Source organism: Chelonia mydas, chromosome 6, assembly GCF_015237465.2.
Source record: "Chelonia mydas isolate rCheMyd1 chromosome 6, rCheMyd1.pri.v2, whole genome shotgun sequence".
Classification (NCBI taxonomy): domain Eukaryota; kingdom Metazoa; phylum Chordata; order Testudines; family Cheloniidae; genus Chelonia; species Chelonia mydas.
This window is the reverse complement of record NC_051246.2, coordinates 87,424,144-87,446,450: the sequence shown is the minus strand read 5'-3', so window position 1 is coordinate 87,446,450 and position 22,307 is coordinate 87,424,144. Positions and strand designations below refer to the sequence as shown.

General features: G+C 37.7%; 1 protein-coding gene across 9 annotated transcripts in view; it reads left to right on the top strand.

Moving 5' to 3' along the window:
- Positions 1-22,307, top strand: part of RALGAPA1 (Ral GTPase activating protein catalytic subunit alpha 1) — a 241,989-nt gene that overhangs the window by 145,626 nt on the left and 74,056 nt on the right. For all 9 annotated transcript variants that reach the window (XM_043550010.1, XM_037900616.2, XM_007065253.3 and 6 more), the window contains 5 exons: positions 4,544-4,654; positions 5,089-5,157; positions 7,190-7,321; positions 9,939-10,122; positions 19,959-20,820. In XM_043550010.1, coding sequence (XP_043405945.1) covers positions 4,544-4,654; positions 5,089-5,157; positions 7,190-7,321; positions 9,939-10,122; positions 19,959-20,820 — 1,358 coding nt within the window. The remainder of the gene's footprint in view (positions 1-4,543; positions 4,655-5,088; positions 5,158-7,189; positions 7,322-9,938; positions 10,123-19,958; positions 20,821-22,307) is intronic.

Genomic DNA, 22,307 nt, shown 5'->3' with positions numbered 1-22,307 from the left:
ATAAAAGTGGAATAAAAGTTCTTTCCTCTTGACCCCTACTACTTAGGTAAAAATTCAAAAGGTCAAAGAACAAAAGTGGAAAATGTTTGATATTTTAAAACCACAATGACATACAAGTATCAGAGGGGTAGCCGTGTTAGTCTGGATCTGTAAAAGCAGCAAAGAGTCCTGTGGCACCTTCTAGACTAACAGACGTATTGGAGCATGAGCTTTTGTGAGTGAATACCCACTTCGTCAGATGCATGTAGTGGAAATTTCCAGAGGCAGGTATAAATATGCAAGCAAGAATCAGGCTAGGGATAACGAGGTTAGTTCAATCACGGAGGATGAGGCCCTCTTCTAGCAGTTGAGGTGTGAACACCGAGGGAGGAGAAACTGCTTCTATAGTTGGCTAGCCATTCACAGTCTTTGTTTAATCCTGAGCTGATGGTGTCAAATTTGCAAATGAACTGAAGCTCAGCAGCTTCTCTTTGAAGTCTGGTCCTGAAATTTTTTTGCTGCAGGATGGCTACCTTTAAATCTGCTGTTGGGTGTCCAGGGAGATTGAAGTTTTCTCCTACAGATTTTTGTATATTGCCATTCCTAATATCTGATGTGTGTACATTTATCCTTTTATGTAGGGACTGTCCAGTCTGGCCGATGTACATAGTAGAGGGGCGTTGCTGGCGCATGATGGCGTATATTACATTGGTGGACAGGCAGGTGAATGAACCGGTGATGGTGTGGCTGATCTGGTTAGGTTCTGTGATAGTGTCGCAGGTGTAGATATGTGGGCAGAGTTGGCATCGAGGATTGTTGCATGGATTGGTTCCTGAGTTAGAGTTACTATGGTGTGGTGTGTCATTGCTGGTGAGAATATACTTCAGGTTGGCGGGTAGTCTGTGGGCGAGGACTGGCCTGCCTCCCAAGGCCTGTGAAAGTGAGGGATCGTTGTCCAGGATGGGTTGTAGAAGACTGATGATGCGTTGGAGAGGTTTTAGCTGAGGACTGTATGTGATGGCCAGTGGAGTTCTGTTGGTTTCAGAATGACATACAAAGTTCACCTGATGGAACTGATGATCCAATGAAAATTAACACGCATTAAGATGATGTAATCCTTGCTTTTATAATGTTTTAAATTATTTTAGCTTTATTCTAAAATTATAAGTTTATAAACAGCTTTATTATTAAAATTATTGTTAATTTATGAATAATGTAAAGACAACTGATTGATCCTAAAGTTCTCTAGCGTAGGTCTCCCCTCCAGACTACGGTGTTACAATGCCCCCCCTCCCCCTTACTCGATAGAGGGGAGGGATACGTAAGGAACATAGGCTGTATCTGGACTTAGGCCTGTGAGTGACTTTGTTTGACCAAATGTATAACAAAGGTTAGCATTGCTAAGAGATGCTTAAAGCAGTTTTTTGTACATAGGCAAAGGGTTATTAGGATAAAGGCTGTATAGTTGTCCTAGCCACTACCCCACTTCTTAAACTATTTTCCCAGTGTCAGAATTAACTCACTGTCATGAGAATGTGTGGAAATGAGTGAATGCATATCCTTGAATAAGTCGTTAATTATATTTAAACAATCAAGACATTTGAATCTGGGGCCTAAAGTGGAAGCTTGCCTAACAGTTTCTTATCACATGATAACTTCCTGTGTGCTGATTTCAGGAGACCTCTGTTTGCATTTAGTAATGATTTGGGTTACAATCTATACATCCTAGTCTGGAAACCTTCCATGTAACTCCAATACAAAGGTGTCAAGTCATTAGTCCCTGATGATCTATACCAGCCTTGAACTGCTAATTAAGCAAGAGTATTTATTAGGGCAGAGTAGAGGAATCCTTGATCCCTACAAAAGATGCTTACCATTTGGAGAAAAAAGGGGGGGAACTTTCTCTCACACCAACAAGATACCTGAGCTGTATCCTGCTCTATTCCGTGGACTGGCCACCCAGGGAAGGAGAAGTGAAGAGCACTGGAACAACTAAGCCAAGTCTGAAGTATAACCAAGAGAGGTAAAGATCACAGCCCCACTGCATGCAAAAGCACAGATCACATCTTGTCAACAAAGATACCGGTAAATGTCAACTAGGACCAACCACGTGAGTTAGAGACTATAAAGAGAAGAAAGTGTGAAGATCCTTCTGTAGAACAATTAGAGGGCCCTCAAATAATTCCAGTGCCCACTAGCGCGTGCGTGTGTGTATGTATACATATGGTTTTGTGTTTTAAGCGTTGATACAGTGAGGGATCCCTGGGTTAAACCAGTGTCATTCTAAAGCTGCTGTTAGTCTGGAGTTTTAGAAAATATTTGGTGTTTGTGCCAGACTTTCAGCGAACTATAGACAATGTTTATATAGGGAGGGAAATATATTAGACAAACCAAGATTAATATAATCCTTGTGAACAGCAAAGTTTAATGGGAGACAGGTAGCCAAAAGGGAGGCTACCAGGAAATTATTTTGAATTGTATGTCTTTAGAATCAAGACAAAATAACAGCTGTTACTTTCAGCAGACTTTGAGTTATTTAAGCAAGTTAAAGTAAAGGGATTCTCCCATCAACCTTTCTGTAAAATCTTGAGGATTGTTTTTCTTAACTTAGTATTATTTCATTACTAATTGGCAAGCCAGATAAGTCAGACCATTGACTTATAGATTGTATTCCAACTGTAATATCAGTTTGACCATTGTATCGTATTCCTTGTAAATTGTCAGGAGAACCAACTTCACCTAGCTAGTGGCATATTTCGCTTAAAGTAATATTTGTTCTATAACTTTCTGCTTAATCTTTTAATAAATGTATAAAAGACACTCTGAACTGATTTATTTTCTAAATCTTCAACATTAAACAACTATGAAGGAGAAAAATGTAAAATCCTTAAGTCATGTCTGAGCTCATTCTGTATGTCAGTAACATAAACTACAGCCCTGTTATTTCTATATAGTTCATCCATGAATCACTTAAAATGATTTTCTGGGTGATCTGTGATTCAGGGATAATATGGTTTAGAGTACTCGGTTTAATTAAGGATGCAGAAAGTTTATATTGTTGAGTAAGAATTCCTTTGCGTGCTTTTTCCTGTATATTATGTATAAATGTTTTTCTTCTGTGCAGTTTATGCTCTCTGTAAATGGTTGTCTACAGTTGCATTCGTGTTAATAACACTGTGCTTTTTGTGTATATCTAGCTTAGGTTTGGGGAGAGAGGGGTATGTTAGAATTAAGAATGAAATTGACTCTTAAATTTCCAAAGCCTGTGTCTGCAGTTAATAGTTTAAGGAACAGTAAAATGTATAGGAAGGGAAATAGCCTAACATGGTTCTCAGTCTCAATCCTTCCCATACCATCAGATGTCGCCTAGGCTAGGGTACAAGTAAGGGTCTGCTGTCCTTGTGTATCCTGGTCAGCTGTTTGTATCTCCTTTATGTTGTGAAGTCCCTGAAGCTTTTTCCTCATTGAGTATTTTTCGATGAAGAGATTCTAACATTATCTCCTTCAACACATGCCACTTTAACTATGTAAAAGATTTGGAAAACATCCTTTATACCTGAGTGTCCTAAATAAAAGAAATACTTATTCATTATGTTGTACTTTTTTCTTTATAGTCACCTTAGATTTTTTTTTAAATACATTTCTCCCCTGCCTCTCAATACCCCATCTTACATTTTTACCCATTCTCTCTCTCATCTCTCAGTATCCCTGAGTTCCTTTTGAAACTGTCTGCTCAGCACCATTTAGTTCCCTCCACTCTCTCCCTCTTCTGGTAGTCTTCCCATTTGCTACTCTAGGTCCTGCTTTTTTTTTTACCTGAGCTCTGTCTTTGCTTCCTTGTTTAAAGCTTTCCTCGTCAGCCCTGCCATCCTGGTACTCTGAAAACTGGCTTCCCACCTGTTCATAAAAAGTCTGTTCAATCCATGCCACCACCTCTCCAACAAAAGGAAAATGAATGTTCTGTAAATCTGAATCTTTTCTCTCTTCATCTACCAGTTTACTTGCATGATCCTGTTGCTTACTGAGTATCAGAGGGGTAGCCGTGTTAGTCTGTATCCACAAAAACAACGAGGAGTCTGGTGGCACCTTAAAGATTAACAGATTTATTTGGGCATAAGCTTTCGTGGGTAAAAAAAACCCACTTCATGCATCTGAAGAGTGGGGTTTTTACCCACGAAAGCTTACTGCTTCATTCATTTTTGGTTTTGACAGAATCTCTAAGAAGGCACAGCTACTTGCCATCTGCTTCAATTCTGAACTAGGGACTATTAGCCACCCTAAACATAAATCTTAAGGTTTTTTCCCTTTGATGTGCAGCCCATGGGTCTTTTCTCCCTCTCCTATGAAATCAAGTGACTCCATTTATGTCTCTGATCATAAAGTAATTCATGTTAAATTGAAGATCAGTAAGTATAAAGCAATGGACTCATTCCACAGGTCCTGCTAATCTCTTTCTAAATCTGTAATACTATTAATGAGATGTTTGTCCATCATATTCAGTGTGTCATAGCTTGAAACCATGGAGAGTCATAAAGTAATTATCACTCATTTCTCTTTTTTACAGTTTCCAAATAAAACAGTTGCACATGTTGCCTGCAATATGCTTAACATGCTGATTCATTATGTATATAGGCTTCAAACATACCAAGCTGATTCACCTTTAAAAATTATTCAAGTAAGTAATTACAAAATGTTTTAAACAATTTGCAGTTTTCTAGGGATTTTAGAAAATCATATAATTGAAATTGAAGTAGCAAACTGAAGATTGTGATGTGAATGTTTTTATAGATGTTAAGTATAAAGCGTGCTTTTAGTCAAATTAAGTTTGCTGCCTGCATGGATGTACTAGGTAGGTGGAGGAAGGCCTCTGTTACCTCCTTGCACACCTGCATGAGGCACATATAACTTAGCCCCTAATGTTCATTAGGTAGTGTCTTTTTGAAGTTCAATAAAAATAGTTTTACAAGCAACAATCCAACTGAATGCTACAGTTTGACATAATTTTAGAAGAATTTAGCCATAGGTATGGTATTGTATCACATTTGCCTGATGAGATATTTAAGTTTAAAAGAACTGTAACTTTTAAAGAAAACTACTTATTGTCCACAGATCCTGATAGCAACTATTACTCAGCTTTTACCCAATACAGAAGCTTCCTCTTATGAACAGGACAAAAGGGTAATTAGACATTAATCATGCTTTTTTTATATGCTACTGTTAATATAACTATGGAATTGCCAGTCATGGCTCCATGATTACGGTTGACTTTTGCCTTAAGGATTCAGACTCTTTGTATGTAAAATATAGTATATTCTCCGCAAAATTACAGCATTTATTCTTTGAGAATAAAATGAGTTTTCTCAGAATTTACAAGTAAAGCTATTAGAGTTAAAATTAATCTTAAAATTTTTCAGTTAATAAACTTAGCACCCTGTGTCAGGCCTTTTCTTCTTGTCCCTAAAGATCCTAATACTGGAGTATTGCAGACTTTTCAAACTTTCTATATAGTTAATGTATTGAAATCTTGTGCATAGACTACGTTTGAAGACCGCTTTAAGATTAATTATCATTTTGTATTGTTACCAAGAACAATTTAAAGTGCATTCTTTAGGAGTAGCACATAATTCTTCATTAATTCTCTGAAGATGGCAATCTCCTGTTGTTCTGAGTGGGCCTGAGGCCTTTAACAAAGATGGCCTCTGCTTTCATTCAGCTGCTTGTCAGTGCTCCTTTCTGCCTCTTCATAACATAGTGGATTACCATCCCCTAAGGGCAGTTTGGCTCCACTTCTATTGGGAGCAATGAAAGGCAATGGCCATTTTTGAAAGGGGCATCTCAACTCAGGGCAGTATGTGGTTGATTGTGGTTCTCTTGTCCTTGGTCACCTGGCCCTGGTGGAAAGCAGAGCAGTAGGGGACTTGCTTTAACTTCTTCCACTGTCGTGAGCTCCATCAGTCCTCACAGCCATGGAAGATCATAGAGTTCCTCTGCTCCACCAGAGCTATTCCTTCCTCTTCCCACACCTCAGACCCAAAACACACATAAGATGCCATCTCCTTCTCCTTATGCTAATAATAGAACCCTTATGCTGGGGCTGGGTAGCAACTGGTGTAAGGCACAGCAGAGCTCCACCTCCACCAAGTTTACACTGGCAGGTGGTTCCTCTATTTAAGGAGATTTCTTCTCAAGCTATGTTCTGTCATCTAAATCTGGGACCATAAATACTAAAATCCCTTAATCGTCATGTGTTTATTGCATGATGTCACTGTGGGGCAAAGTTAAGATTATTGCTGTGAAATGGGTATTATTCTTATATGTCTTACAATAAAATATAGTTTCAGAAATCGCTTTAGGGGTTTTTTGTTGTCACATTGATAAAGACTCTTTAAAACATATTTAAAGTATTTTGAAGAATTTTTTTGCTGTTTATTTGAACTCAGTTTTATTTATTTCACGACGGCCACTTCCTTAGGTTTTTAAACTACAAATAAGTTTAATTGTGTTTTGAGAGAGCTGTTTGACATGAATTTACCATTATTATTGAACTAGTAGTCTGATCTGTGTTTGAAACCTTGGAGTGTTTGTTGTGTAATGGACAATGTAAAAATAGCCACTAGAGAAAGATGGGTGTATTATAGGGTAAAATAGTTGTTGACATGGGAAAGCATTTGGATATCCTTCAATGAATATATGGTGCTGTATAGTTATAGTAGCAGATTATGAAGAAATAATAACAATATTTATGAAGTAGTAAAGGCAATTCAGATAGTTTACTCTTGCATGATCTTTTATTCTTTACCATGAGGCTCAAGTGCAAACATTCCACCAGCCCCACTTACATGTTGTTGATCTGTCATTTTAAACAAATTTGTTTTTCAGTGAACTTTGCAAAATCATGAAAATTTATCAGCACAGGCACATCTATTCACCCACCTATCACGATGATGTTAATGAAAAGCTATTCATATTGATAGTCCTTGGACAGAATATAGGTTGGGGTCTCAGCAGCTAGAGCTTTCACCTACAATATGGAGTTTAGGCATACAGTAGCTTTTAAGTAACTTTAATGTGGTGGTATTGCCTAAGGTTGATTACCTGTATGGTTAAATTAGGAAGAGAGTCTAAAGCAGGAAAACAAAATACAGTCGAAAATGTAAAGTAGCAGGCTGCTATTTTAAGTGAATTATAACTAAAAATACTGTTGTTACAGTTGGTGGTTTCTTTACTTCTCTGTTTATTGGACTGGATAATGGCCTTGCCTTTAAAGACCTTACTGCAACCTCTTCACACCACAGGAGCTGAAAATAAGACCGAACAATCTGTTCTTAATAGTGTATATAAGGTACTTGTGCTTTACATTGCTTTGTTTTGTTTTTAATGAAAACTTGTAAAGCTGGAGGTGATGTCAGTTATGGGGAGTGAAGACAGAACCCTTCTGTTCATTTGACTCAAATTCTGTGACTGTACTATAGGCGTCTTCTGCCTGTAAACTTATGCATTTTACCCAGAACTACTTAATCTTGGGATATATCCTAAATAGTTAGTTTTGCCTCATTTTGTGATGTTTGATCTAAAGAAGTTTAATCATTCATATAGTGCTGTAGATAATGTTGGTCCAGGAGAAGGTCAGTGCCAAACAAATAATAGAATACTACTCAAAGGGTTTACATTTCAGGGGCAGTGGCAGGACCGGCTCTAGGCACCAGCAAAGCAAGCAGGGGTGGCATTCCGGCCATCCTTTTTTTTTTTTTTTTTCTTTTTCTTTTTTTCAGAAAAATCCACCAATGTTCGGGAAAAAAAATAATACATGAAGATCAAAAAAATCTCCAATAGTGTGATAGGAGCATGACGTGAAAAATATCGTATCACATCATAACACGGTCACTCATAATGTGTATGTGTGTAAATGTGTAATCGTTAATGGGTTATTGATTGATTAAATCAGGAATCACAATTACTTGTGTGTACTGTCCCACCCTATCGGCGCCATTCGCACCAATCTCCGTGTCACGTCAGTGCCAGTGGTTATAGGGCTAAAATGCTGGGACAAAAACGAAAATGACTTTCCGGTGCTGTCTACTGGCAACAAAGAGAGTTTTTCTAATTCTTTTTGCCGTTTCTATCTCGTACTTCAAATAAGTATTTTTAAAAAGTCGACAATCAAGGAGAAAGCTCTAAGCAATGCGTTGAAAGTGATTATTCATCAACTGATGAACACTAATCAAACCAAAGATTATCTTTATCAACTGATAAAGATGAACAACAATACGATCAAAGATTATCTTCGCTAACTGAGAAAGACGAACAATCACAATCCATCCAAAGATTTACTGCTTCAGCTGAAGAGTTCAGAAACGAAGAACTGTTATCCAAATCTAAAACTGAAGAATAATTATTGGATGGTGGAGCTGACATTGGATTGGTTACAAGTACATGGCCGACAATAATTACTGATGCAATGCGAGTGATTATTGTGAGAAAAGGTCCTTCAAAACTAGAGTCTACATTTGAATATCCATTTAAGGAGTCGAATCGTCGATTTATGCCATCCAGTATGAAGAAAAAAATGAAAAATGAGGAACAAATTAATCGATCGTGGTTAGTGTATTCACAGACCAAAGATGTAGTTTTTTGGTTTTGGATGTAGCTATAGCTTCCGTTGAAGAAAGATTTTCAGTTGCATGGTCACTGTGAAACTTTTGAATTTGTATACGATATTGGAAATATTAAAAATCAGTTTTCCAAAGAAGATCTCATGAAGCACTGCCAAGACCTACATTTAGCGCTCAGTACTGATAACGCTGTTGACATTGATGGAGTAGAATTGTATAATGAATTAATAGCTTTATCTGAGCTAATAAGTCCTAAAACTTCTCCTCTAAAAGTATTAGAATTTATAGCAAGAAATTATTTTTTCACTCCAAACCCTGCTATAGCATTCCGCATTCTTTTAACATTACTAGTATCAGTGGCTTCTGGTGAGCACAGTTTCTCAAAACTGAAATTACCAAAAAATTATTTGAGGTCCACCATGTCTCAAAATCATTTGTCAGGACTTGCATTAATTTCAGTTGAAAGTACCATTGCAAAAAATTTAGATTTCACTGAATTATTAAAGGACTATGCAAGTATAAAAACCAGAAAAATTCAATTCATATAAATTCTTTTAATTTATGAGAAATGGGGCACACTGGAAGACACGAACTTTTTTCATTACAGTGTATAGTTGAACCCAAATTGTTTGTAATTGTGATTTTGTTAAAATTAAATGAGTACACTAGTAGGAAATTTGTTTTATTTCACTAACTACAAATTCTCTGTTTTCATTTTTTTTTTAAATTTTAAACAGTCAAAAAAACCCAAACTTAAACATTGCAAAGTGAAAACATGTTTAAAAGCCAAAAAAAAGGGAGAGGGGGGCCACAAATTTTTTTGCTTGAGGCAGCAAAAAACCTAGAGCCGGCCCTGGGCCGTGGTGAAGGTCAACCCTACAAACAAGACAATGTATGTAGATTGGAATGTAACCCTTACAGATTGAATTATTTTAACCTTTGTTTAATTTGTGTGGTGTAAATATATGGTCAGTGCCATTAAGTACAAAACAAAGACAGACTTTACCCCCCCCCCCCCAAATCTTACATTTGAAATGTAGATACATAGAGAATAGGAAATCTAGAGGTAGAGGTTGCTTACTGGTTTATGATAAGTTATATATTTACTGTATTTTTATTACATATCCCTTTTACACGTGCTGCTGTTTTTACTAACCCTCCTTAAATATAGCACTTGCAGACAGGAGTTCAGATCCATGAACATACAATGTCTAAAACTAGCCCACATTTTTTTTTACCCTGTTGAGTAGGTTTCATTGTTTGGTGGTAGGTTTTCTGTTTTTAACAAATTAATCAGAAAATGAAATAAAGTTAGTAATTGGTCTTGAAATCCTGATCTTGTTCTAGGTTCTGCATGGATGTGTCTATGGAGCTCAGTGTTTCAGCAACCCAAAATATTTTCCTTTAAGCCTTTCTGATTTGGCATCTGTGGATTATGATCCTTTTATGCATTTAGAAAGCCTGAAAGAACCAGAACCACTACATTCCCCTGATTCAGAGCGATCTTCTAAGCTCCAGCCAGTCACAGAAGGTATGTCAAATTGTCTGGATGAACTCTTATTTAAAAGAGAATAGACAGTCTCTTGGTTTCCAATACTGAAGTGTGTCTACATAATGAATTTTAAATTATATTTAATGTCATTTTAGACAATACGTAGTGTTCATCAATATAGAATGAAACAGTGTAATTTTGAACAATTGCAACTCAGTTAACTAAAATAAATAGATCCTTTACAACATAGAAATCAATCTTATACGGATCCTTCTGTTCATGTGTATTAAAAGTGTAAAATACTGCAATGTGATGTGTAAGTGTTTTACTTCTCATTTTGTTTTAGGTAAATGAGTGCACTTAAGTCTTCATTTTGCTCTTTTTTTATAATTTTGTTTTTTATGGTCTTCCTAGTGTAATTTTATAATATCACTAAACTGACATGACAGAATTTGAAAGACTGTTGAAAGTTTTCCATATTTAAAAACGGATTATTGAAACCTATCATAATTCATTGCGCCTGTTTTACACATTTGTAAAAGAAAAATAGTTAATTTCTAGAATACAGTTTTATGTCATCTACTTCAAACTTTATCAGAGTCCGAAATTAAGAACACTTTCTTCTGAAATAAAGACAGCAGACGCGAGAAACTAAGATTTAAAGTAGTGACACATTTCTTGCAAAATGTATCTATCAAATGGCCTCAATGGAAAGAAAATTGAAAAAGATGAGTTTAATATTGATACCAAATACTCTCTGTAATGCTATTCTTCCTCCATATTAAGTTGTTCCCTGTAGGCTTCCTTAAAGATATTAAGAGCCAGATAAATGCAGAACCTTTTTGTAGCAGCTGTGTGCTAACAGCAGGTGATTTTGTGGTCTGTAGTGACTACGTGCTGTTTTTTTATGTGGGGAAAATGGCTAATCATTGTGCCCTTGTCTAAGACACGCTTCATCATCCTCAAGTACTTTTTTGGCCAAAGAATTCTAAACATAGAGCTGCCCCCTAATAAGCTCAGTATTGGATTGAACAAGTCTGATTTGAGAACTATTGGCAGGAGGAGCTGTAATTATTAAATTTACTGAAGAATGAAGAAAGGTACTGTATTTGGCTTTTTGTCAAATGGCAGTGGTCTTATTAGCAAAAAGTAATCATCTGCAGGGTCAGAATGAAAGCAGCTTTGAAGGATTCATTCTGTCCTAATTACAGTTTCACCTATACGTATTATGTAAAGCTAATATTTAAAGCATTTGCCAGAATTAACTTCCACTGCATGTTCTATTACAGTGTAGTGAATTGCAGCAGCTTTTTATGCCTTGCATCTTTTGTATACTATAATAATCTGTAATTATGGGTTTGCAGCAAACGCTGTGTGGCTTGTTTAATCTGACAATCTGAAAAGACAACCCTGAATAGATTTTTTTAAATGAATGCCAGTTGCACAAAGCCTTAGCATCGATTTTCTTCATTTTGCATTTCCTCACATGATTGGTTCTTTTCTGATTTCTTGTTAAATTTCTAAATAAAGGTAATTCCCCGTGTTCCTTATGTCTCCTTAGATGAGATATGGTAACCTTATATGTTTTCTTTAAAGTTTCAAGGCTTTGTAAATCTGAGTAGGCTAGATTACCAAATGTAATTGACAAACCATAACATAGATTTAATTGCCCCCTGGCACTCCTTGCCTGTGCCATCACCCAGGGAACAGTACCAAGCACTGTTTTACCCATCCCACAGCATATTCTCTTGTTTGCATTGTGGTGGATGTGATAGAAGCAAAGTTTTTGGATTAGAGTAGTCAGAAGCCAGATCAAATAGGGGGCCAAGTAGTGCATCTCAGCTGCAAAGGAGCATGCTGGTTGGCTGTATTTGGAGCAGAAGCACACTATTTGAATTACAATGAAGCCAAACCACACAACACTCCTCTCACTAGACATAGGCTTAGCAGTGTACGGGTGCTTTCATACAAATCCTTTGGGGACATAGGTAGAATGGGCAGGCGTATTAGTGGGGAAAATGTACAAGGAGAAGGAGAAAGTGTGCCAAACTCTACTTAGGACGAAAGCTCATTCATGAGTCTGTTGTATCAGATAAGCAGTTGTCATGTGTTTAGCATTTTAAAGGCAGGATAGTCCTTGCAGGTTTGACCGCTGTGATTGGGAGACTGGACATATTACTTCTCCCATTGTTCAGGGACAAGTCCACCATTAAGGGACTTGTGGAGGCTTACCCACAGAGCAACCCTCTACCTGTTGGTATGCACTAGAGTCAGCATCTGCTCAGAGCCTGATACAGGCATCCCAATGAGGGAGTAGGCAAAGTCTTGTTGAATTCCCTAGGAAGCAGGCAAGAGTAGGGATTAGGGAGGTATATAGAATTTGTTAATCTGTGTCCATGTCCTCCCTTCCATGTGTCTGTGGCAAAGTGGTAGTATAGCTGACCTTTACAAGAAACAGTTCTGAAATTAAATGAAAATCTATATTGGAGTTTTGTTTAAATACCACTGGAATTACAAGATACAAATCTATAAAAAAAAAAAAATAGTAGGAAGGCTTTTCCTATATTAACAAAGCTTGCAAAGTTAAATCAATTTGTATTATTTTTCCAGGGTCAAGAGTTTGTAGCATTCTAAATGTTAAAAGTGGGGGGGAGGTTAAATGTTAGTTTATCTAGTCCTGATCTTTCAACTTTTGTTGCAGGATTTTTTCCTGTAACAAGTGTGTGAAAGCAATATGTATTTAGGCTAAGACAAAAAACCCCATACTAAATATTACATAGCTATTGCAGTGTCGCTTGCTGGCAAAAATCAGACAATTGTATAAAACCTTTAAAGGGGGGACTTCTTCCACAGCTGCAGGCAAAATCATTTTCTCTTACAAAATTGCATCCACAGACGCCACTTTTGGGATCTGTGTACTGTGTCTCTTGGACCTCAGACCTTCTTACAGGCTGGTGCTTTGGACATGAGGCTGAGAGCCACTGCGCACACAGAACTGTACTCCAGGGTCAAAATTATTAAAAGGTGCTCAGCTGTTACACTGTTCTGGAATATTTTTCTATTTTCTTCTTATTATTCCTCTCAACAAATATTCAACCTACTGTAGATATCTTTCCTTGTAGATTTTAGGTTCTGAAATTAACTAAAGGTTTCCTCAACTTTTTGTTCAGTTCTTACTTTTATTTAAAATTAATAAAATAATAGAACTTATTTTTCCCTTAAAGTCTTGCCACCATCTGCTATTATAGTTGAAGGTGACACATGTATCTTTTCTGGGGGTGGGAGGAGAGAAAGCACTTAATTCACTTCTGACAGGCTGCAGTTAGACCAGAACGACTTGTGCTTAGCATGCCTAGGGAAAGGATATTTCTTTAGACTGTGTACAGCTAGCTTATGTCTTTATCTGCCCCGGAGGCTCAAACGGAGTAGGAGAGACACTCAGTCATTATTTTCCCACTCAGCTGCACCACTGCAATAGCGATAAGCCCACAAGGCCACCTGCTGATCCAAGATTATCAAAACATCATAAAGAGGACATGGAATCCTCCATTCCATGCATTGTCTTAGATTCTGCAGCCTCTGTTAGATCATTGGTGAAAGACCATCAAGCTTCCCATAAAGGAAGGAATCTGAGTCTGGAAAAAATAGCTAGGGTAATCTCCTGGCAAACTACCAAGTGATCATGAGCAAGTATGATTATAATCACTAACTAAGATGCTGCCTGCTAATGAGCCATAAATACATAGAACAAAAAGGTGTACCCTGGGCAAGATGTGTCCCTTAATGTGGAATTTTAGACACTGTGATCAGCCAATAGTAGTTGTGGTAATGCTGTGGAGGTTTTCATGGTTACATACTTTGGTCCATTCATGAAAGAGAGGGTAAAATACTGGATTTGTGCTTAAAGGGTCCTAATTTATTTAACAGTAGACTGATGCTAAACAAGGAGACTGAAGGAAACAATATCATGGCATCCAACCACTTCACTGTTCTTGGGGTCATTCACAATATTCAGGAGAGCATCAACATCCTTTCAGCCTCAGTAGAAGACAGGTTTCTTTAATAACATAATAATACTTATATTTAAGATAGTAAATTTCATCCAGTGATCTCAAAACAATTTAGTCTCTGCTACTTCTTCTAAGAAGCAATCCTAGAGAGAACCAATCAGAACTGCTGTGTGGGTCTCCTTTATAAAGACTGTTGGGTTCAATAGATTTAGTTTTCCCCAGCATATCACTTTATCATGTATCACTTTATACATCCGGTTCCTTGGTACAATAGAGAAGGGCTATAGCCTGATGTTATTTTTCTATTATTTAATATGTATATTTAAGTTTTTTCTATGGTACTTGTCTTAGCATCTCACCAATATTAATGAATTTATCCCTACAGAAACCTTGTGAGGTTGGGAAATATTCCCATTTTACAGATAAGGCACAGAGAGAGTTATGGCACAGTCCAGCTCCCTTTTGAAATGAAGGACATGATTCAAACAGGAAGTCTGAGAGAGAGCTAGGAATAGCAGTCCCAGTCCAGTGCTTTACCCACTACACCACCTTTTCTCTTCACAAGACCATTGTGCTGCATCCTCCTCCATATTGCTTTAAGGGGCCTTTTCTTGTGAGTTTGAGACAGGCAATTGCCTCCCTTCTGGAAACGGGAGCAGTAGAACACATACAGTTCCTTCATATTAGCAAGAGTTGTTTACTTTTAGTATTTTCTCATTCTAAAGAAGTCTGGAGTCCTTTCTGCACCAGTAAACTGCCTGAAAAGGTTCAACAAGTTTCTCATGAGGATCAGATTTTGGGTGGTGACTATAGAAATGAAAGCTGTGTCCCATCTACAATGCAGTTAATCCCTCCTGTACTACTTCCCTTTTCTGGGCACCATGAAATTGGCTTACCAGATCTGATATTCCTACTTCTCGATTTGGCACCTCCTCTCTTCCTGCGAATCATGTCCAGTCTTTTCTCCCAGAAAGAATGGTGAGTTTTAAATTTGGACTTTGTCTTCACTGTTTTTGTCAAATTCTCCCACCGTTGCTGTAGTACTGGTGCAATTCCACTGGTATTAACAATAGAGAGAGCGGCAGTGTAAACCACAAAGGCAGATCTGGGGGCTTCTCAGTTGGAAACGAAAGAGGAGAAAGGCTTGGGGGTATTAATAGATCACAGTCTGACTAATAGCCACCAATCTTATGTGGCCATGAAAAATTCCAGTCACGCATGTTCAAGAAAGTGATTTCAAACTGGAACATGTGCAGAGAAGGGCTACTAGGATGATATTGGGAATGAAGAAAGCTTATCTTACAAGAGGAGTCTAAAAGAACTTGGCTTGGTTAGCCTAGCAAAACAAAAGCTGAAAGGGGATATGACTGCTCTATTTAAGCTAAAGGAAAATGTTGGCACAAGAACAAATGGGTATAAACTGGACATGAATAAATTTAGGATGGAAATTAGAAGTAGATGTCTAACCATCAGAAGAGTTTTAAGATGAAGCTTCAGAAGTTTATGATGGAATTATATGATGAAGTTGTGTGTGATAGCAAAGGACTGGACTTGATATTTTAGGAGGTCCTTTCTGGTCACATGTCCAATGTTCATATGTAGATCAATGAAGTGGGCAGAATAAAGGAAAGAAAAACAGAGTAGAATGGTCTAAGTCAAGGGAAAGAGAAACTGAATGTAAGGGAGAGAAGGAACAGGAATGTATTCATTAAGGTGGTTTCTCATCTCTCAGTTTATATAATTTGGTGTTTATGTTCTAAAAGGATTAATAACTTATCAGAGTAGATCAGTTATTACACACTTACAGTAAAGATGGTTTGAAGGGAGCTAACTACACATTGTAGGTGGGCCAGAGCAATATATGCTAAGCAAATTTTTGTCAGATATGTGCTAAACAGCCATTTGAAGTGTTCTGCATACTTTTTTTGTAATATGTAACTGTTTTTGTTTTGGACATTTTGTTTTGGTAGAGCAATTCTTAAAATACACTTTGACTAAATTTATAGTGAACCCTCAACCCCTCCTTCCCTCTTCAGGGAACTCTTTCTTTTCTAGAAAGAGTGGTAACTCTAAGAAAGAAATTCGAAGTTTAGGGAGGAAGTTAATGGGTTTCCAATAAGTGGTATTCTTGAGAGGCAGGGTGCTCAAAAAAATAGGACACTGCTCTGGAAGTCAATAGACCTGAATTCTATTCTTGGTTCTGCCACTGAACTGCTGCATGACCTTGGGCAAGTCACTTCACCTCTCTGTGGTACCCCGCCACACTTTGTCTGTCTTGTCTGTTTAAACTGTAAGCTCTTCATGGCACAAGTTACTCTCTGTGCAGCATGTGCGTGCATAAGTGTGTATAATGTCTAGTACAATGCAATCTTGATCTCATTTGGGGCCTTTAGGCAATACCATATAGAAATTACTAATAATCAATTCACAGAGCAGCAATCACTTGCTCATCTCATTATCAAGCTTTCATTTCTTTTGAAAGTTTTCAGTAGATCTGTTTTTACTCTATGGTGACATGTATAAAGACAAGGATGGATTGACCCTTCAGAGATGCATCAACTAAAGCACTTAAAGGTGACTCAAATTTGAAATGCCAACAAATTGGAAGCCTAAAGTTGCTGTGCTCCTGGGAACCCAAAAGTAGTAGTAGTATATTATTTGTTTGTACAATACCAACAGTGTGCTAGTCACTTAAAGTAAATATCTGCAGCAAAGGTGATCCAATAGCAGAGCTCCCTTTACTGGTTATACTTCTGGGGGAATTCTGTGCCACTGCGCATGTGCATAATTAATGAGCTGTGCATATTTTTAATAATTTGCACAGAAAAAAGCTTCTGCTGGAATGTTGCTACAGTTCTGTCTTTTGCCCACCAGAGGGCACTCTGGCCCTAGAACACAGCAGCTGCTCCCAGCCAGCTAGGGAAGAGAAAGAGCCTGTCTTCTTCACAGTGCCTGTTGGGCCAGGTCAGGAGACGGGGAGCTATGGGAAGACAGACAGCGTGGAGCTGCTGGGGGGGTCAGACAGGGGTTCATGGGGGAGGACAGACTGTGGCAGGCGCTGAATGGGAGTGGAGGTGCAGGGCCACATGGGCAGAGGGGGGAAGGAGGTGCAGATCTACAGGGGGAAGGGAGATGGCTGAGTGGGGGTGAATGGACACATGTGGCCAGGGGTTGCAAGGACACAAGGGGGTGCAGGGGCAGATGTACCTGACTAAAGGGGAGAGGCTAGGTGTCAGCCAAGGTCTGCATGGGGGAAGCTACCTAACAGTTCCTCCCCGCACCCCCAAAAAACCTCTTCCATACTTTTCCCACCAATACCCAGTAACCTTTCAAGTTCACATCCAGGCTCCTACCCAGCAATTACTTCCCTCTCCTTCAGCTCCTCTGTTATCCCTGACTCCCCCAAGCCTTTGCACTCCTTCTGAGAGGTGCAGGAAATATGGTTCCATATTGTAGTTTAAATGAATTATTACTCAGGGTTCTGTATTAATATGCCTAGTAAGGAATCTATTTGTCAAAAAACATTTTCTGAATCTTTTTTGTTGTCTGTATTGTTATAGACATACTGGCTGACAGGTATTTTGAAATAAATGACCAAATATAATTGAAACTGGTGTGATTATATTGTGTTATTTTTCCATATAAAATATGCAGAATTTTGAAGAATGTGAAAATATTGTGTGCAGATTTTTTAATTTTTTGGTGCAGAATTCCCCCAGAAGTATGGGTAGTACAATCTTTGATAAATTTCACTTTCAGAGTCTCCCATTCATTTTCACTAGAAGACTTGTACAAACTTGCTTGCAAGTCCTTGCTACTTTTCAGCAGAGGGCACTATAACTTAATTTGCTTGCATGCTTTCCATATCTGGGCATGGAATTCAACTTAACTGATTGTTTTTAAAGAGTCTCTGTTTTCAACCATGAGAGAGACTAGAGAAGCCAGAATATTTTTTCTTGTTCTCTTGTCTACATTGTGAAATCCACTTAATATGTAATGATACTATATTTTCAGCTATTTTGAAATCATTTTGTAAACATTAACTAGGAGCTTGAATTTTGCCTATTTTTTGGCATGTAGTAGAATTTGTTAAATGATTTAAATAGTTAACATCTGGGTGATGCTGTACAGCTATTCCAAACTCAGACTTTGCTTTTGTGAAGATTTGTGTAAATTAACATTCTCAGATGATTTTTAGATACTTTAAACATTGTCGTATTTATGCTTTCTGTTGCACTCAGAAGACAAAGATATATGTATCAGTAATTACTGTCAACAGTTAGAGCAAAATGCACTCAACACTTTGCTAAATGCAGGCATTAAATCGTTTTCACAGAAATTCATTATAGGTTATACATTTTACCCTTATTTTGCCAAAGCGCTCAAGAAACCTTGTGCCTTAAACTGTTTTATATCTATTAAGCAATATTTATTGCTTAGTATAAAAATTACTGTAACTTGTATAGTATAAAAGGAAATGGTTTGGTTTACTCCAGTTTATACCATAAACTGGACATTGGGTATATTCTCTTAAATTTTGCATGGAAAGAGGAAGAGGCTAGAAATGAAATAGGCAGTCCAATAGACTTTTACTAAAAATCCAAAGAAACCCACCCTTTCTAGTAATATTTTACAATCATGTATAGACTACCTAATTCTGAGAAATGGAGCCTTGTTTCTTTTCTTTGTCTAAGAGGAGGATCTGCAGGGAGCCCAGGTATGACTTGCTCAGGACTACTCAGCCTCAGCCTCTCTGGTGCAAGCTGTGGCTTAACAAAGCTTTGCTCTGGCACACTCCCTCCACTCCCTGTGCTCTGCTCCCAATATACCCACTCCTTCCATTTACACTGTGGAGGGGGCAGGGAGAGAGGAAAGGGGTTAGTAGTACCATTGGAGAGCTCCCCTCTGCAGGAAGAATTCTCCACCAGTTATCTTCAACGGGTTTAAGGCCACTTTGCACTGTATGAGTATGGACTTAATGGACCAGAGAATCCAGCCCAGAGTGTGGTTTAAAAAAATAATTCTTAGGCATGCTTGGCTTGTTATAAAAATTATGAAACCTTTGTTACAAATTAATATCATTTCCATAAGAGTGGAAAATCTTTGGCAAAGAAGTAAGAATTTTCTCGAGTACCTTTAGCAAGATGAAACTTAGACAGAATTGACAGGATTAACTTACCTCTTTTCCCTGCTGATTTTCCCAGAAATTTTTCAGACTGAAATTTTTTATATGTACATATTTTTTTCAGTTTCAATGTGAGATTTTTATTTTCTGTTTTGCTACTGCTAGAGTTTCCTGTATATAAATAGCCTGAGCTTTGATCAATGTTTTCCAGTGATCCACTGTCATTCTTAATTTAACCTACAGCTGTATAATCCCTTGGGCAATTAGGGTGATTAGATTTTTTTTGCACACACTTATATCTGTGTTTTTCCTCATCAAAGTACTACTGTGCCAAAATACAAAAATCTGTTGCAATTTTGGATGTTGGACTGCTTATCATGCAATAGCTTCTACTTCAGCAGCAGCTTAAGATCTGTTTTCAATAGTTTAAGAATCACTATTGTATATCTAAGTGGACCTATGCTCTTCATAAAAGCTGTGGTGAGAAAATGGGCTACGCTCTACAATTATAGAATGTTTATTCTTTCTATAACTGTGTGATTATTTCACTTTTTTCTTCACACTTAGAACTAAAGTTCCTGGAAATCCATATTTTCCCTGGTTGTTTTAGGTGTGTCCTAGTCTCATAAAGCTCATTCTTTGTTGAAAAATCTAGGCAATAAAAATCCAAAATAAATATTTAAATCTCCATGTTGCTTCCCCAAAATTTAATTTTAAATACAGTGTTCATTGTCTTACAGTGAAAACTCACATGCAACAAGGCTTAATCTCCGTTGCTGCTCGTACTGTGATAACACATCTGGTGAACCACTTAGGCCACTATCCAATGAGTGGAGGCCCTGCTATGCTAACCAGCCAAGTTTGTGAGAACAATGACAATCCTTACAGTGAAAGTCCTGAGCTTTCTCCTGAACTTTTTGAGAGCCCAAACCTCCAGTTCTTTGTATTAAACAACACTACTTTAGTCTCTTGTATACAAATCCAAGCAGAAGAGAATATGCCTGGAGGAGGATTGTCTGCTGGACTTGCATCTGCTAATTCGAATGTCAGAATTATAGTGCGTGATCTGTCTGGTAAATACTCATGGGATTCTGCCATTTTGTATGGGCCATCGTCTTTATGTGGATTATCAGAACATACTTTTTTGGCACTTTCTGTATTTCAGCAAGAGAAACCAGAAGATGCCCCATCATCTGATCATGTAGAGGCTGTATCTGTAAGGGATGGAATTGCACTTGAAGTAAAAAGGAAATTTAGAGAAACTGTGCCAACTTGGGATACAATTAGGGATGAAGAAGATGCTCTTGATGAGCTGTTACATTATTTAGGTGTCACTAGTCCTGAATGCTTACAGAGAGCAGGAGTCTCACTGAACATACCTGCTCCTCAACCTATCTGCATCTCAGAGAAACAGGAAAATGACGTCATCAATGCAATTCTTAAACAACACACAGAAGAGAGAGAATTTGTTGAAAAACACTTCAGTGACTTAAACATGAAGGCTGTGGAACAGGATGAGCCAACTCCACAAAAGCCCCAATCAGCATTTTACTATTGCAGATTACTTCTCAGTATATTGGGAATGAATTCGTGGGATAAAAGGTAAAAAAACAAACAAAAAACAAAAAAACTGTTTAACACAAATTACTATTTGTTTAAAAGTACAGTGTTTGGTAACAATTATGTAACTCTCCTTCATTATTTTATTAATCCTCCTAACTTTAGGCAGTAGAACAAGAATGCCTTTGGCCAACTGACAGCAGAATTTTTGAGATGGGGGAGTGGGCATCTACTAACGGGGAAGAAACTTTTTTTATTACTTTCAACCCACTTTGTGGAGAAACTGGGGAGAGGAGGGAACAGCTTGATGATCTTATTGCTCCCTAAAATCCATGGAGACGGGATTGAAGACAGGTCCTTTCCAGCTCAGTGCAGGGATGCTATTGGTGGGAGAATGCTCTCTCTCCCTACTCTGCTCTCCTCAGCAGCTCCATTAAGAAGCCTTAGATTGGTGGAGAAAGACACTCTTACTGCCTCCTCTCTGCTCTCCTTCTATGCGTCTGTAGGAATATGGGGAAGACGAGGCACCTTTCCCTACCAGACCCAAGCTCTGGAATAACAGCAAGTTTGTTGTTGCTGGGTTACTGGTAAACACCCCCTTGCCCTGCCTGAGGAAAGGGGATGCACGTGTCCTCTCCCTAGAAAAGTGCACAAATGTAAATCTGAAAAGTAGAGAGATTTTTTTCCACTCATTTCTCTCAGTTTGGATAATCTTGAATGTTGCAAATAACAATAGAGGGTGAAAAAAAATTCTGTGAGAAAGAAAGGTACTTTTTGTGTTGACTGTACCTTTTTTTTTTTTAAATATAGAATTAGTATTTCAGAATGTAAGGGCCTTTCTAAAATCATATCTCTGAGTGAAATCCTGAACTCATAATTAGAAGATCAGGGTTAAGCATCAAAATACTTACCTGCTGTGAAGGGAAAATGGATATTCTATATACCTAGAATAAGTCTGGATCAATAAAATAATATTGCAGTCATATGAGTGAAACATTTTGATCACAAAGAACTTTGGTAGCAAATGTGTTGCAACCATTCTTAATACTTAAGTGGGCCTTTAGTTTGCCAAAGCAGCCTGTTTTCCAATGGGTACTGCTCTTAACCTCACTTGGGTGTATTTTATGGGTAGTATCAAGAAGGTTTAAAAATTGAATAGTGCTTATTTTACTGAAACATAACTGTTTCTTAAAAGACAAAAAGCATTACAGATGACTAGGTGGGCTGATATACTCTGCTTTGCTCTGCAATTCAGGAATGTAGAGTTCAGTTTTTATAGTGATAGACTCAATCTGTTTTTACAAAGAGAAGGTTAAGGGTTGACTTGGATATAGTCTATAAGTGTCTACACGGTGAACAAATATTTTGTTATGGACTCTTCAATCCAGTAGAGAAAAATATAACACGATCCGATGGCTGGAAGTTAAAGCTACACAAATTCGGACTGGAAATAAGGTGTAAATTTTTAACAGTGAAACTAGTTAACCATTGGAACAATTTTCCAAGGGTCATGGTGAAGTCTCTATCAC